General features: G+C 39.0%; 3 protein-coding genes and 1 long non-coding RNA gene across 4 annotated transcripts; 3 read left to right on the forward strand and 1 right to left on the reverse strand.

Annotated features, from left to right (window-relative positions):
- The first annotated feature begins 517 nt into the window (after positions 1–517).
- LOC122291141 (universal stress protein PHOS32-like) lies at positions 518–1,498 on the forward strand. The gene is made up of 2 exons (XM_043098784.1): positions 518–542; positions 1,077–1,498. The coding sequence occupies exons 1-2, from the start codon at positions 518–520 to the stop codon at positions 1,496–1,498; spliced, it is 447 nt and encodes a 148-aa protein (XP_042954718.1).
- A 2,633-nt stretch (positions 1,499–4,131) lies between these two features.
- On the reverse strand, positions 4,132–4,800 carry LOC122290717. Its single transcript, XR_006236547.1, has 3 exons — positions 4,575–4,800; positions 4,364–4,446; positions 4,132–4,213 (listed from the first exon to the last, which is right to left on the reverse strand). It is a non-coding gene; the product is annotated as an uncharacterized LOC122290717 (long non-coding RNA).
- Positions 4,801–10,787: 5,987 nt separating this feature from the next.
- On the forward strand, positions 10,788–12,660 carry LOC122291142. The gene is made up of 3 exons (XM_043098785.1): positions 10,788–11,372; positions 11,470–11,710; positions 11,951–12,660. Exons 1-3 carry the CDS (start codon positions 10,788–10,790, stop codon positions 12,658–12,660), a joined length of 1,536 nt encoding a protein of 511 aa, XP_042954719.1.
- A 262-nt stretch (positions 12,661–12,922) lies between these two features.
- LOC122291143 (F-box protein At1g67340-like) lies at positions 12,923–13,649 on the forward strand. Its single transcript, XM_043098786.1, has one exon. The coding sequence runs from the start codon at positions 13,125–13,127 to the stop codon at positions 13,647–13,649; it is 525 nt and encodes a 174-aa protein (XP_042954720.1). The 5' UTR covers positions 12,923–13,124.
- The last annotated feature ends 1,419 nt before the right edge of the window (positions 13,650–15,068 follow it).

Genomic DNA, 15,068 nt, shown 5'->3' on the forward strand with positions numbered 1-15,068 from the left:
AATATATTCTAATAATATTTTATTCACTTTCAATTTTAATTTCAACTCATCTCAACTTATCCCATCTTATCTCTAAAACAAAAGAGACCTAAGTCTTCATTATTTTTAAGAATATATACGACAAACACCTGCATGAATGTTATTAAGTTTTCTTTCTCTCTTGGTAGTCTAAAAGACTCACAACAAAAAAATGGCATTTCTGACGAGTTACTTGTGAATGAAAATGGCTATTAGCGATGAGAATAAACTTAACTCACAACTCTTCTCAACTTATCTCATCTAATTATTACAATTTTTTTAAATTTCTACACAAAATAAAATAAACAATTCTACTTTTTCAAATTTCAAAATGAAATAATATTAAAAAATATATTCTAACAATATTTTATTCAAATTTCAATTTTTATATCAATTAATCTATTTTCATTTCGTCTGTGAATATTATATATACAGAAGTTCTTTTATCCAATTTCCATCTGCTCGAGTTCTTCTATATGCAAGCATATTGTGGACGAAAATGCGGACCATTGATGACGTAGCAAGTAAATAAATAAAAAAGCGAAACAGTAAAAAGAGGGAAAATATGAAATGTGCTTCAGAAGATTTGTTTCATTTCTCCAGTCCGTCTGTTGTAGCCTCTGCGAGCACGTCCTCCACAACCACGTCCTCCGAGTTCACTTCCCAGATCTCCTCCAACATTTTCAGTATCGCGACCAACTCTTGTCTCACTTTCTCCATTTTCATCTCTCACTTTCTCTATTTTCATCTCTCATTTGTCTCTGTGATTGGTCCGCTGCGCGCCTGCAATAAGACTTTTCCTTCAAGTAAAGAGCCCACCTTTGATGCACTTAGCTTATTCTCGCACACCGTCAAACACTCAATCGGTGCTTCGCAAAAGTATCCATCACTCTAGAAACCTCTTCCTCTCTAAAATCCACTAAGATCAATCTCTCCATGTGTTGACCAAATGCATCTCCAACAGCAGCAGCAGGACTCCTCCTTTGACCTCGACCCTCAGCTCCCATCCATCAAAATCCACCACCCTGCCTCCCCTCGCCACCCCTCCATGTGATTAGTTGTTGACGAGGACGGCACAACCACCCCCACCACCACCGCCACCAAAGAGTCCGAGCAAAAGTTGGAGGACAATTTCAACGCGTTCACGACGTTGAAAGCCGTAGATCTAGCGAGGCCGTTGCGGGAGGTGCAGATCCCGTACAAGATCCACATCGTGAAGGACCACAATATGAGGGAGAGGCTGTGTTTGGAGGTCGAGAGGTTGGGGCTCAACGCCGTCATCATGGGGAGCAGGGGATTTGGTGCGGCACGAGGCGACAGCGACGGTAAGCTCAATAGCGTCAGCGATTACTGCGTCCACCACTGTGTCTATCCTGTCGTCATGGTGCGATATCCGGACGACGGCGATGGTGACGTGCAAGCCGTGGTTGACGCTAAGGAAGAGGATGGGGAGGAGGAGAAGAACAATCGGAAAGGTTAGGTTTGTTCTTCTATTCTTTTTATTTTATCTCTAACAGTATGAAAGATTTTATAATAATTTTTTGACTTTTGCATTTGAATTGTGTGATTTAAATTGATCGAGTGAAACTTGTGATTGTTTATGGACTTGTCTTGTGCATTTTGTGTGGGTAATTTGGCTTAATGAGTGATGTGTGTTTTGTTGCTTGAGGTATAACTAGAATATATAGGGACTAAAATGAGTGACTTCCCCACAAAGTGGCAGAAAACTAAACTTGGAGGCTCTCTATAACAAAGTTCAATGAATGATTTTAAGCATTTTTGTCTCGTTGACAATTGGAAGAGGAAATTATAGCAAGGAAAGGAATGGCATTTAGAGTGGGAATGATTTTGTGTCCTGTCGGAATATTAATAACAAGAAAATTACGTTAGGCGTTTGGATATGCTGCAAAAGTCAATTTTGATGCTTTTTGGAAGCAGATGATTGGTTCTTAGATGTCTTTTTCATTTGGGAATGTTGCGATTTTAGTGTGAGAAGATGTTATGATGCGGGAGTATGCATGGATTTTGAAAGGATGGCCACCTCCAACCAAATAAATGTTAGTTATTTACTCACTCCCTTAGTCAAACATACTAAAAACATGATCACACTTTTTCATGGATGTTTGGCGGGAGGAAGAGTGAATGTTGGCCAATTGGTAGACATGCTAACCAACAATTATAGAGAATATGATGGATAGAATATTCCAACTTGCCTTTCCTTTCCTTTTATGTGGCCTATTAGCTCAGTTGGTTAGAGCGTTGTGCTAATAACACCTATAAAAAAAAAAGACTCAGCGTGTGAATGAATTTTAAATCTAGTCGACGAGGTCTGAATTTGTGATCTTGAAAGTTAGATGTAAAATCATATGAGAATTTTCAAAAATAACAAATGCAAAAAAAAATGTACAATTAATGTACCTGATCTCCCTGTGTTGGATGAAACTATCCTTGTTTCTTGGCATGAGATGCATAGTTAGATCCAGTAAAAATGGCATGAGTCTTTTGGGAAATCTATTTGTCCTCTCATTTAGTCTCTTGTGTTTGCTTGGTAAGCTGCTAAACAATTTTTTTTTATGTTTTGTTTCAGTTTCTAATGAGAGAACTGCAGGTGTGCAATATCGTATGTCGTCAAAACTCTTAATGCAAAAATTGCAAAGGAGTTCAAGGAAAAGATAGATGATGAGTATCGAGTGAATATGTAAGGAAGTAGTTTATTGGATTTGAATGTGAATTATAATCGAATGTAGACAGCAATTTGTTAACTGTATCACATAATTTTTTTGATTGTTTTTGTTCTGTTTTTCAGGATTATGGATAATCTTCCCCTGGTTGTACCTATAAGAAGGCCTGATCAGGAGAATTCAGTAGTCTATCAGCATGGCTTCCATGTGGGTCTCAGAGGACAATATGTAGGGGTAAGTGCTCGTGCAATTACCATTTTTTTTTTTAACAATCAAGCCAAAACGTTTACTAATGTGGTTCTATAAGCAATTTTGACTTTTTTGAAATTTAATTATTTGCAGAGCAAGGAAGAAAGGCATTTTCTCCACAATCACTTAGCATTTACTATAAAGTTTCACAAAGATCCAGTGACAGAATTATCAAGGATTGTTGGATTTGAGGTCAAACCATTCGGGTTGGAGTATTTGATTCCTTTCTATGTTATTTCTAATCATTTCTGATAATTATCCTTTAATGATAGTTTAATCCATCCCTCATATATGTTTCTCTATTTTTTTTTATTTTTTATTTTTGGGCAGAAATAATGATAGAGATCGAAAATGGGATTGGATAACACTCTGGACACCTGCAGAACTAAAGATTTACGGAAATAGTTGCCGTGGGAGTTGGTTTTGTCTTTGTTGTTGTATTTGTTTACACTCAAGTTAGAGAAGTACAATACTTTGTTGTTGTTTTAGTTTGGAAACTGAGCTGGTGGATTTCCTTTCATTCATGTATGGGGCATTGTGAGAATTTTGAAGAAGATTCTCCAAAATTTTAAACTGATCTATCTTGATAAGCACAGTTTGTCAAGCAAAGTATAAACTATATGTATAAACTGATGAGCAAAGTTTGGTAAGCAAAATTGATAACATATCAGTTGATAAGCAAAGTATAAACTGTATGTATGCAGGGTGAAGAACTGTCTATTATCTCAATTGTAAATCTAATATGTGCTGAATCCGGCAGTTTGAATCACCATATGTACAATTTATTAAGAGAATAAGTGGAGGCCTCAAAATTGGTAGAGATAAAAATACCACTTTGCAAAACTGTCACATGAAGATAAAATGCAAAACTGCCACTGCTTATTCATTCTGAACTACAAAATATTTACAATCAAGAGTAATGTTTACAACCAAGCATTCTCAAATACATTGCCTTTACATTTATTCACCATAACTCTTGGTTACAAATCCTATACTATAGTGGAAGGCCTTTTGAGAAAGCCCCCTTAGTGTTGCCAAAGTAGTTGTAAATGATTATCGTAATCAATCTCCAGTCCATTTTCTGAACTTCAAACTCTTTTGAAGACTTGACCCCCTTCTGTTTTTAAGGAAGATATTTGTTTCCATAATTGTAAATGCTTCCTATGGTCATTGGTTTTATTAGCCCATCCTCATTTTTTTGAAGCCGATACTCATTTCTCAAGGCTTCATCCTTCCTTTTTGAACCTCTAACTTCCCTTTCAAGACTGCATTACATAGCATTAACAACTAATACTCCAAATAACAAGTAATTTTTTTAAAAAAAAAAATTGGAATGAATATATATAGATATATAGATATATATATATATATGTATGTATGTATGCAGTAGAGACAATTCATGAAAAAGTTCATACATGTTCATCCCAGATTTGATCATTGTCGTAGATGACAGTAGCATGTGCAGGTGTGGGTATGGAACTCACCACAAAGATAAAATCTGAATAAAGATAAAATCTTTAGTTTTAAAACCCTAATATCTACAAATTTCTCTAGACCCAAACACAACCTAGAAAATAGAGGAACAAACAAAAGAGAAATCCAAGGCAAACTTTGCAATACACAGACCCAAAATGGAGAAAAAGGAGAGTAATCATCATCCTTAATTGGCTTAAAACCCTGAACAATAGAATATTGATCACAGAAAAATGTAGGTCCTCTGCTTTCTCTTTGGCTTTTTGGACTTTGGAGGATCAAGAACCAACTTGATTGAGGTATCGAAGATAGCCTTCAGATTCTGCATGTTTCATCAGTAAACTTTCATGTCACAGTTCTTGGAAGAATGTCTATTACAATTTTTTAAAAAAAAAAAAAAAAAAAAAAAAACATGCTTTTATGCCCTGAAAAGGCATTCAATTATCAAGAAAAGAGTATGTGATGGTGGCCCAACATGGAATAGTCATCGCAACAAGTTTGAACTCAAATCTCATACCTGTTGCGTCTTTGAGATGCATTCTATGTAGGCTATTGCTCCAATTTGCCTTTTTAGTTCTTCACCTTGGCATTGAAGAGGTATATAGAATCTTTTATTAAAATGGGAACAAAATTCTTGATTGGCTGCAATTAGTTTTTGACTATGTTTGTTTCAGCATAAGCAAATCAAGGGTACATAAACATCAGACTAAGGACCATACAATCCAATGCAGTTGTACAACCCTTTGATAAAATGATCAATGTGCCCCCCATACTTTCTGCTGGTGATGAAAAGTAGATCCATGCACAGTTTTGAATGTGGAGATGCAATAGTGTAGCTAACAGAAGAATAAACAAAAAAAAAGCTTAAAAAAATGGCAGAGTGCATAGCCAACCTATTTTGTAGAAATCGTACATGCCCTAGGATAATTCAATTGAAACTGTTCATCCTCTCTCAGATCTGCCATTAATGGAACCACATTAAATATAAAATAACAAGACACAAGCATGAAAAAAACCAAGGAAGAAAGGGCACGAATTGTTGTTCTGTGAAAAACTATGTATACCAAACTTATGCATCCATGTGACAGACAAGAAAATCTTGAAAATTCTATAGGAAAAGAACTTTTCTTGATTCTTTAGTTTTTGTCTTCCACCAAGCATACTCGATTATTTAGAGCATTAAAGCAAGGGAAAAGTTATGGCAATAGGAATTTACAGAACTAACAAATTGATAAAGCACAGAATCTATCACCTAGTTTGGTCCCCACAAGAACAATGGGCACTGATGGGGCATAGTGTCTCAGCTCCGGAACCCACTACTCCAACATAATAAGAGGCACAAAGAAAAAGAAACAAGCAGAAATACATTTAAGAATCTGATCAGTATATACATAGAGAGATACCTGTTAATCAAGGCTAGGGTTTCGTGAGGCTCGGATCTACGCCACGGAGTCCACGAGCAGGCAACCCTCCCGAAGAACAAACCACCAGATGGGGAGGAGTATTACAGCCGCTCAGTCTTGCGAAAGTGAGTTTGGGGGGAGATTGATGGCAGAGGTGATCTTGGTGAGGGGTTGCAGACGGGGGAAGGGGAAACATGATGGGTATAGTGAGATCGAAAGAGAGGAAAAGGGGCAAAACCCAAAAATTTCATCTTCCCGCTTCAGTGAAACGCGCTGTTTCATTTAATCATATCAAAGTAAACGCCAAAACGCTTCAGAAAGGAAAACTCATTAAAAGACTTATATGAAACGCCCCGTTTTATTAATCCACGTCAGCGTTGGTGCGCGAACCGCTCCACGGCATGCCTGCATTTAGGATATTTTTATTTTTATTTTTTCACTTCAAGCCTTCATTTCGGGAGGTCATATAATTTTCACTATATGAGTGAACTCAAGCTAAAGCTAGACATCCCTTTGAAACGTGGAAATAATATTGTCTTTTCTTAGAACAATAAAAAAAAATTATAATTATATGGTTCTTCGACCTTTGATGATGGTTTCATGATTTCATCTATGGTTTCTCTGGTAAATTGATGTCTTTTTCGATTTCATTTCTCAATTTTCAACACATCTCAATAGTTTTGTAGCTACTCTCATGATCAGTTTGTTAATACTTTTGTAATTAGTTCATATATATAGGATGATGTTTATAATGGCCTTGATTTTGGGATTTCTCTACCTACACTATTCTTTTGTCAAAAGTAAAAGATTAATTGATAAAATTTGAGTAATGCACTCTTTTTACAAAGGAAAACACTACTTCTACTAAGGATAGCCACCCACATTTTCTAGCAATTTTTTTTTTTTTTTTACTTAATGGTTAATAAAGTATTTTTAATGAATTTTTAATTTAAAAAAAAAAAAAACAAAATAAAAAGTGCATTTTACACTTGTGGTAGAACTTGTCGGGACTACCTCTCGATGGCCCTAGTATTTTCCTTTTACAAAAACACGCCTTGATTTTGGGATTTCTCATGCAACCACTTCAAAGCGTTTTGCTCTTTGTGTATAGGATATTCATCTACCAATAGGAAAGGCTAAAATATAAATTAGATTTATGTCCAAATTCAAACAATTTTTTTTATATTCCATGATATTTTAAATATTTTAAGTCAACAACTATAAGCCAAATTCCTAGACTATTTGACTTTCCAAATATACTACAACACTCTGCTAGGGTTGCGATTTTTTCTTCTCTTGCTAAGGTACTCACATAGGCTGCATGGCGGCCATTGATGCCTCGCTGCCACAAGTAGGTCATCCTCGGTCTTTCGCCGATCTCGTCTCTACTGTGCCACAACTACTTCCAAAGGTGGTGCTGCCTTTCCATCCACCAGAACTCATCGATGGTTAGTTGTGTTTTACTTTTACAACGGAGGAGTTGGAGAAATCTGCCCAACCATTTCGATTTTCCTTGGTGTTGAAGTTTCTTAGAGGCCTTCATTGGACATCATTAGGGCCTTCATCCATAGTCGATGGGGTCTGTCCAGCATGTCGGTGGTTTCCTTCATGCAGTGACCAAGGAATGTATTCGTTAGGATGACCACCGAATCAAATTTTCTTAAGGCTTTGTCAAGGGAGTCTATGACCTAAATGGTGTTCCATATAGAGTTTTCGCTTGGACTCCTAATTTTAATGAAGAATTTGATCCCTCATGTGCGCCGATTTGGGTGATTTTGCCTGGTGTTATGTGCCCAGAGTTGCCCGTGTATTTTGATGGATGTCTTTTGGTTGTTTAATTGATTTCCATTTCATTAAATTGTTTAATTGTGTCTATTTGTAGCTACGTCGTTTTAGTTGACTTGGTCTTTGTCATGGGTCAGTTACTATACGTGGGTCAGTTATTTATTTAACTAGTGGGTAAGTTACTTTCCTTAGTTTACAGGTCAGTTTCATCTGTACGAGTCTGTGTGATGCTTTTGTATTTATTCAGCAGTGATGAATGAAAGGGGCAAGCAATTTCCATTTCATTTACAAAGGATATTGGAGGCCTTGGCAACCTCAAATTTGCTAGTAAAAATTCCACTAAATTTTATTACAAAAAGTTGCAGGTCTTAATAGTGGTCTCAGAGCCGAGTTCCTGCGACATGGCAGAGGGTACTCGACAGGCTCAACTAGCGAAGACAGTGGCAACTTTGAAGGGAGAAAATAGATTCCTGCGAGAGGAACAAGAGAAGCAAAAAAACAACATTAGATGCGGCCTTGCAACAAATTAACAATTTGGCTACCAGTTATGAGCAGTTGGCAATCATGGCAGCAAAACAACAATCTGGAGAAGGTTCTTCCAATCAAAACAACAAGGTTAGTAATAATCCACTTTTTGATGGGAATGGGGGAATTCAGGCCAGAACACTTAGGCTAGATTTTCCTAAGTTTGATGGCACAGATCCTGATGAATGGGTTCAAAAAGCACAACAATTTTTTGAGTATTATAGTACTCCTGAGGAGCAAAGACTACAAATAGCTTTTTTCCACATGGAGGACAAGGCTCTCTCATGGTATAGTTGGTTAAAAGAGTCCAGTCTGGTGCATTCTTGGGATGATTTCGTATCAGCCTTAGAAGTAAGGTTTGGGCCCTCTGCATTTGAGGATCCAGTTGGGGAATTCACTAAACTAAGGCAAAGTGGGACAGTAGAAGAATACCAAACCCAATTTGAAATTTTGTCAAATAAGATAAGCGGTCTCACAAAAGAGTTTAGAATCAGTACCTTTTTGAGTGGCCTAAAGGATGAGTTGAGAATCATGGTAACAATGTTTAAGCCCTCTACTCTTTCGGCTGCCTTTGGCTTGGCCAGATTGAAAGAAGAAGAAGTAATAAGGCGTGTGAAAGGAGTTCCAAACAGATTCCCAACTTACCAAAACACCTATCCAAATAACCAGCCTAGACTACCTGCCCCAGCTCCTATGTTACGACTTCCAGCCCCACCAAATAGACCAAACCTGAGACCTGCACCCTTTAACCCACCTAGAAGAAACAATTTTCCCATTAAAAGAATATCTCCAACTCAAATGCAAGAAAGGAAAGAAAAAGGATTGTGTTATTTTTGTGACGAGAAATTTCACCCAGGCCATAAATGCAACAAGCCAAGAATTTATTTGTTAGAAGGAATGGAGTGGGAGGATGAAGAAGAAGAGAAAGAGGAGGAAGGTTCCCTAGCTATAACAATGAATAACGAAGAAGAAGTGGGGAAATTATTGGGAATATCTTTACATGCCATAGCTAGATCTTTAGCCCCTAAAACTATGAGGATATTAGCTGAGATTAATCATCAAAAGGTGCTGGTTTTAATTGATACAGGGAGTACTCATAGTTTCATTGATCCATATGTAGCATGGAAAGCTAAACTGTCAAGAGAAGATAGCCGCTTAACAGTCCAAGTGGCCAATGGGGCCACTCTCCCTTGCCTTGGTTACTGTAAGGCAGTGTTATTTTCATTGCAAAATTTTACTTTTGAGGCCAATTTGTATGTGTTAACTCTTGGAGGGTGTGATGTTGTGCTGGGGTTGATTGGCTAAGAGGGTTAGGTTCAGTTTTGTGGAATTTTGCTGAGCTAACCATGAAGTTTCAGTTGGGACAGCAATCTGTAATTTTGCAGGGGATCCAAAGGCCAGTTCACAGTGTTTCTGAAGAAGACCACATTGAAGATCTCAAACAGAGTGCTGCAAAAGGAATTTGGCTGCAGGTTATGGATGGAAACAATGGGGTATGCAGTGCCAAAAGTCCAGCAGAGATACAGCAAGTTGTGGATAGTTTTAAAAAAGTTTTTGAAGAACCAAAGGGGCTGCCTCCTCCCAAAAAATTCGACCATAAGATAATATTGCAGTAGGGGATCAAGCCGACTTGTGTTAGGCCTTATAGGTATTCGTATTATCAAAAGGAGGAAATAGAAAAGCTGGTTGGGGAACTACTTAAGAATGGAAGCATAAGAAGCAGCCAAAGTCCATATTCTTCTCTGGTTTTGTTAGTAAGAAAAGCAGATGGAAGTTGGAGAATGTGTGTGGATTACCATGCTCTCAACAAGGATACTATTAAAGATAAGTACCATATCCCAAATATAGACGAGTTGCTTGATGAGTTAGGGGGGCTGAAATATTTTCTAAATTGGATTTAAGGTCGGGATATCATCAAATAAGGATGAATCCTGAAGACATCCCGAAAACTGCCTTTAGAACACATGAAGGTCATTATGAGTTCCTAGTTATACCTTTTGGGCTTACTAATGCACCATCTACTTTTCAAGGGGTGATGAATGAGGTGTTTGGGCCTTATTTGAGAAAATTTGTTCTGGTCTTTTTTGATGATATTTTGGTTTATAGTAAGTGTATGCAAGATCATGTTAAGCATGTAACTCAAGTACTGGAAATACTACAAGCTGAACAGTTTTATGCAAAGTTGTCAAAATGTATGTTTGGTTGTAGAGAAATGGAGTATTTAGGGCATATCATCTCTAAGGAAGGAGTCAAAGCCGATCCCAAAAAGCTGGTTGCTATGCAGGAATGGCCAACTCCTAAAAACCTTAAAGCATTAAGGGGGTTTTTAGGACTTACTGGGTACTACAGAAAATTTGTAAAGGGGTATAGAGCCATAGCAGCTCCACTCACAGCACTTCTAAGGAAAAATTCTTCTGTTTGGAGTGAGAAGGCGCAAGAAGCATTTAAGAGACTCAAGGAAGCCATGGTAAGACCCCCAGTTCTCAGATTACCTAATTTTACTAAAATTTTTGTGGTGGAGTGTGATGCTTCAGGAGAAGCTTTGGGAGCTGTGCTTATGCAAGAAGGGTAGCCCATATCTTATATTAGTCAAGCTTTAAAAGGAAGAAATCTCAACCTCTCAACCTATGAAAAGGAGTTGATGGCTTTAGTGATGGCAGTGAGGAAATGGAGGCACTACTTATTGGGTCAGTCTTTTATAATACACACTGATCAGCAGGCACTTAAATACCTGCTAGAACAAAGGATAGGAACTCCCTCACAACAAAAATGGGTGGCCAAACTGCTGGGTTATGACTTTACTGTGGAGTACAGAAGTGGCAAAAACAATGTAGTGGTAGATGCACTATCTCAGGTCAGATATCCAGAGAACTCAAGCCTAAACAGTGACCAAACACAAGCCCCAAACACTAAACCCATAGACCCAATTACCAAATTCCCTTCCATCTTTGAGCCAACCACCACAAAACCCGAAACCAACAACCATATCCCTCAATACCATGCAATTAGTGTCATACAAGCTAAATGGGTGCAAGAGTTGAAGAAAGCTCACCAACAAGACCCCTTGTTGCAGCAGCTGTTAAGCCACTACCATCAAGGAGCCCTGGACCCTTCTCGTTACCAATTTCGAAATGAATTCATCTTCTACAAAGGAAGACTTCATCTCGGATCATTGGTGGCTTTCCAGCGGCAGATTTTGCATCATTATCACAGCAGCCCATTAGGTGGTCACATGGGGGTGCAGAAAACTCAATCAAGAATAAAAAAAGGAATTTTACTGGCCTGGTCTAAAAAAAGATGTAAGAGAACATGTCAGGGAGTGCGATGTATGCCAGAGGAGCAAGGTTGAAACCCTCCACCCAGTAAGGTTGCTTCAACCATTACCCATACCTGTCCAGAATTGGGAAGATGTCGGCATGGACTTCATTGAAGGATTACCCCCTTTAGGTGGAAAAATTGTAATTATGGTAGTAGTAGACAGATTGAGCAAATATGCTCACTTTATGACCCTCACTCATCCTTACACAGCATTAATAGTTGCAAGAGTGTTCATGGATAATATCTTTAAACTACATGGTATGCCTCAAAGCATTGTAACTGATCGAGACCCAGTTTTTACTAGCAATTTATGGACAGAATTATTTAGAATGTGTGGAACCGAATTGTTACTCAGCACAACATATCATCCACAAACAGATGGCCAAACAGAGGCCATGATCAAGATTCTCGAATGTTACCTCCGATGCTTCTCAAGTGATAGACCGAAAGACTAGGTAAAGTGGTTACCTTTAGCTGAGTATTCATACAATACTTCAGTACACACATCTACTAAAGTATCACCTTTCGAATTTGTGTATGGCCAAGTTCCTCCTCAGATGTTGCCCTTTGAGTATGGATCTACAAAGGTCCAGGCTGTAGAGGATGAGCTGCGAACTCAAGATTTCATTTCTGGCCTCATAAGAGAAAACCTGCAAGAAGCCCAAAACAAGATGAACTATTTTGCTGATTTAAAGAGAAGGGACAAAGAGCTGAAGGAAGGGGATTATGTTTACCTGAGACTATGTCCCTATCAACAGATGACAGTGGCCTTACGTCGGAATCTAAAGCTTGCACCCCGATATTATGGACCTTTTAGGGTTCTTCGTCGTGTTAGAAAGGTGGCATATGAACTTGATCTACCTCCAGAGGCACAGATTTACCCAATATTCCACATTTCATGCCTAAAAAAGAAGTTAGGAGAAGGGGTCAGACCATTCACAAGTTTACCCACCGTGACACCTGAAGGGCTCTTGCACCCTTACCTAAAAAAATTTTGCAAAGAAGACTTAAGAAGAGAGGAAATAAAGCTGGAGTTCAGCTATTGGTGCAGTGGACTGGCATGGAGGAGGACAATGCGACTTGGGAGGATCTCCACGCACTCAAACGACGATACCCTAACCTTGAGGGCAAGGTTTTCTAAGGAAGGGGAATCTGTTATGTGCCCAGAGTTGCCCGTGTATTTCGATGGATGTCTTTTGGTTGTTTAACTTAGGGGTGGCAATATGTGACACGACCCGTTAACCCAACACGAACACGACACGATAAAAGCGGGTTAGAGTTTAGGCTTAACGGGTTCGGGTCAAAACGGGTTGACCCGTTAAGACACGATTGCTTAACGGGTCACTAACGGGTCAACCCGTTATGACCCGTTAAGACCCGTTAAGAAAATTAAATTTACATCTATACCCTTAAGTTCCTTCTATTTAAAAAAAAAAAAAAAAAAGAAACCCTAAGTCTGAATCAGTGAATCACTCGGATTCACATTTCAAATTTCACTCCTGCCGTCCTGCTCTTTCACTCCTGCGCCGCACTGCCCGGACACACACATACCTCTAGGCTCTCAACTCTCAGCCTCTCAAGGTCTCACGGCACGGTCTCAACTCTCACCCCTCGGCTCTCGGCACTCAGCCTGTCACGGTCTCACGGTCTCAACCCTCGGCTCTCGGCTCTCATGGTCTCACCCCCGAGCGGCCAGCCTCACCTCACTACCTCAGGTCCGCACGGCTCAGATTCACTCGGAATCTCCCTCAGATTCTACTGTTTGCATAACCGAGGAAGTGGAGCATCGATGATGGCCAAGGCCGCGATTAGCTCTAACGCGCAGGCCCTGTACTCCTTGGCCGTGATACAGTTCAACGGCAGCGGGGGATCCAAGAATGATAAGGATCTCAGAGCCGACGTAGCTCTCTGTGCTCGGGCTGCCTTCCTTGGTCACATCGACGCACTCCGCGAGCTCGGTCACTGCCTACAGGACGGATACGGTGTGCGTCAGAACATCACCGAGGGACGCCGGTTTCTCGTCCAAGCTAACGCCCGCGAGCTCGCTGCCGTGATCTCCTCCGCAGCTGCTTCAGGCGTTCCCACGCGCTCTTGCTTCACTTGGAACCCACATCCACATCCACAAGGGCATGATGATCTTAGTGCCCATTTGGAGTTGGAGATCAACAAGGGCAAAGAGGATGCTTCAAATTATTGATTTGTTTAGATCTGTGTTTTCATCATGTGTGTGGAATGTGGATCATATTTGTGTATTGTATTTGGTAATTGATAATTTGGTACTGGATAATTATTAGCAGTATATTGTTGGTATTTTTATTATTTAGATTGTAATTTTAAACTTATTGTTAGTTTATCAATCACCTCATTAATTTAAACGGGTTGAAATGGATCGGATCGTGTCGTGTCGTGTCGTGTTAATTTAACTTATTTTTGTTAACGAGTCGGGTCGTGTCGTGTTGTATCGTGTCAATTTAATTTATATTCGCTAACGGGTCATATCGTGTCGTGTCGTGTTAACCCGTTATCTTAACGTGTCGTGTTCGTGTTGGAGATTTTGACACGAAATCCTTAACGGGTCGTGTTCGTGTTGACCCATTAACTGTAATGTGCATGCCTCGACACGACACGAACACGACCCGTTGACACGATTTGCCACCCCTAGTTTAACTGATTTCCATTTCATTTAATAGTTTAATTATGTCTGTTTGTAGCTGCGTCGTTTTAGTTGACTTGGTCTTTGTCATGGGTCAGTTACTGTACGTGGGTCAGTTATTTATTTAACTAGTGGGTAAGTTACTTTCCTTAGTTTACGGGTCAGTTTCATCTGTACGAGTCTGTGTGATGCTTTTGTATTTATTCAGCAGTGATGAATGAAAGGGGCAAGCAATTTCCATTTCATTTACAGAGGATATTGGAGGCCTTGGCAACCTCGAATTTGCCAGTAAAAATTCTACTAAATTTTATTACAAAAGTCGCAAGTCCTAACACCTGGACTTCCTCCCAATTTCTTCTATAATTTTGTGCTAAAGTTCCTTACGGCTCCAATCGGAAAATTCATTCACCGTGATAACTCTACAGCCCATGCGACACGCACTGATGGTGCACGGGTATGCCTTCAAATTGACTCTTCCAGAATTCCTATTCCTTACTTTTGGATTGGTCGACCAAGGGTGCAAGGAAGTAGAAGGCAAGAGGTAGTGTTTGAAACGTTGCCTGCCTATTGTTCATTGTGTAAATGTCAAGGACAAAACTTAAAAACATGTCGTAATTTTTTGTTTTAAAACTTGGAAATGATTAAAATATTTGATGTAAAGTAAAAAATAATGTGAATCATTACCATTTTTCAATGTATCAGTTCGGTTATCTAGATTTAAATGAAAATGTATCATGGTAATTTGAACCAAAGTATATTTCTTGGGGATAGGAGTCTTAACCGCTTGCCAACCAAACAAAGGGTCCTTTGGTGAATTAGAAATATTTTCAATGTATTCTCTAATATTTGAGAGATTGTGACTTCTCAGAAGTGTTCCTTCATTTTAGTTGTGACTTTTCACAAGTACCATTTCATTTATATGATGTGGCTTTTCACTAGTACCATTTCATTTATATGATGTGA

Source organism: Carya illinoinensis, chromosome 13 (assembly GCF_018687715.1).
Source record: "Carya illinoinensis cultivar Pawnee chromosome 13, C.illinoinensisPawnee_v1, whole genome shotgun sequence".
Classification (NCBI taxonomy): domain Eukaryota; kingdom Viridiplantae; phylum Streptophyta; class Magnoliopsida; order Fagales; family Juglandaceae; genus Carya; species Carya illinoinensis.

Coding starts and splice junctions, on each gene's coding strand:
- LOC122291141 (XM_043098784.1), top strand. CDS start 518: ATGCGGACCATTGATGACGTAGCAA. Junction 543..1,076: donor GACCATTGATGACGTAGCAA/GTAAATAAATAA, acceptor CCATGTGATTAG/TTGTTGACGAGGACGGCACA.
- LOC122291142 (XM_043098785.1), top strand. CDS start 10,788: ATGGCAGTGAGGAAATGGAGGCACTACTTATTGGGTCAGTCTTTTATA. Junction 11,373..11,469: donor CATTAGGTGGTCACATGGGG/GTGCAGAAAACT, acceptor GATGTATGCCAG/AGGAGCAAGGTTGAAACCCT. Junction 11,711..11,950: donor TAATATCTTTAAACTACATG/GTATGCCTCAAA, acceptor ACAATACTTCAG/TACACACATCTACTAAAGTA.
- LOC122291143 (XM_043098786.1), top strand. CDS start 13,125: ATGGTCTCACCCCCGAGCGGCCAGCCTCACCTCACTACCTCAGGTCCG.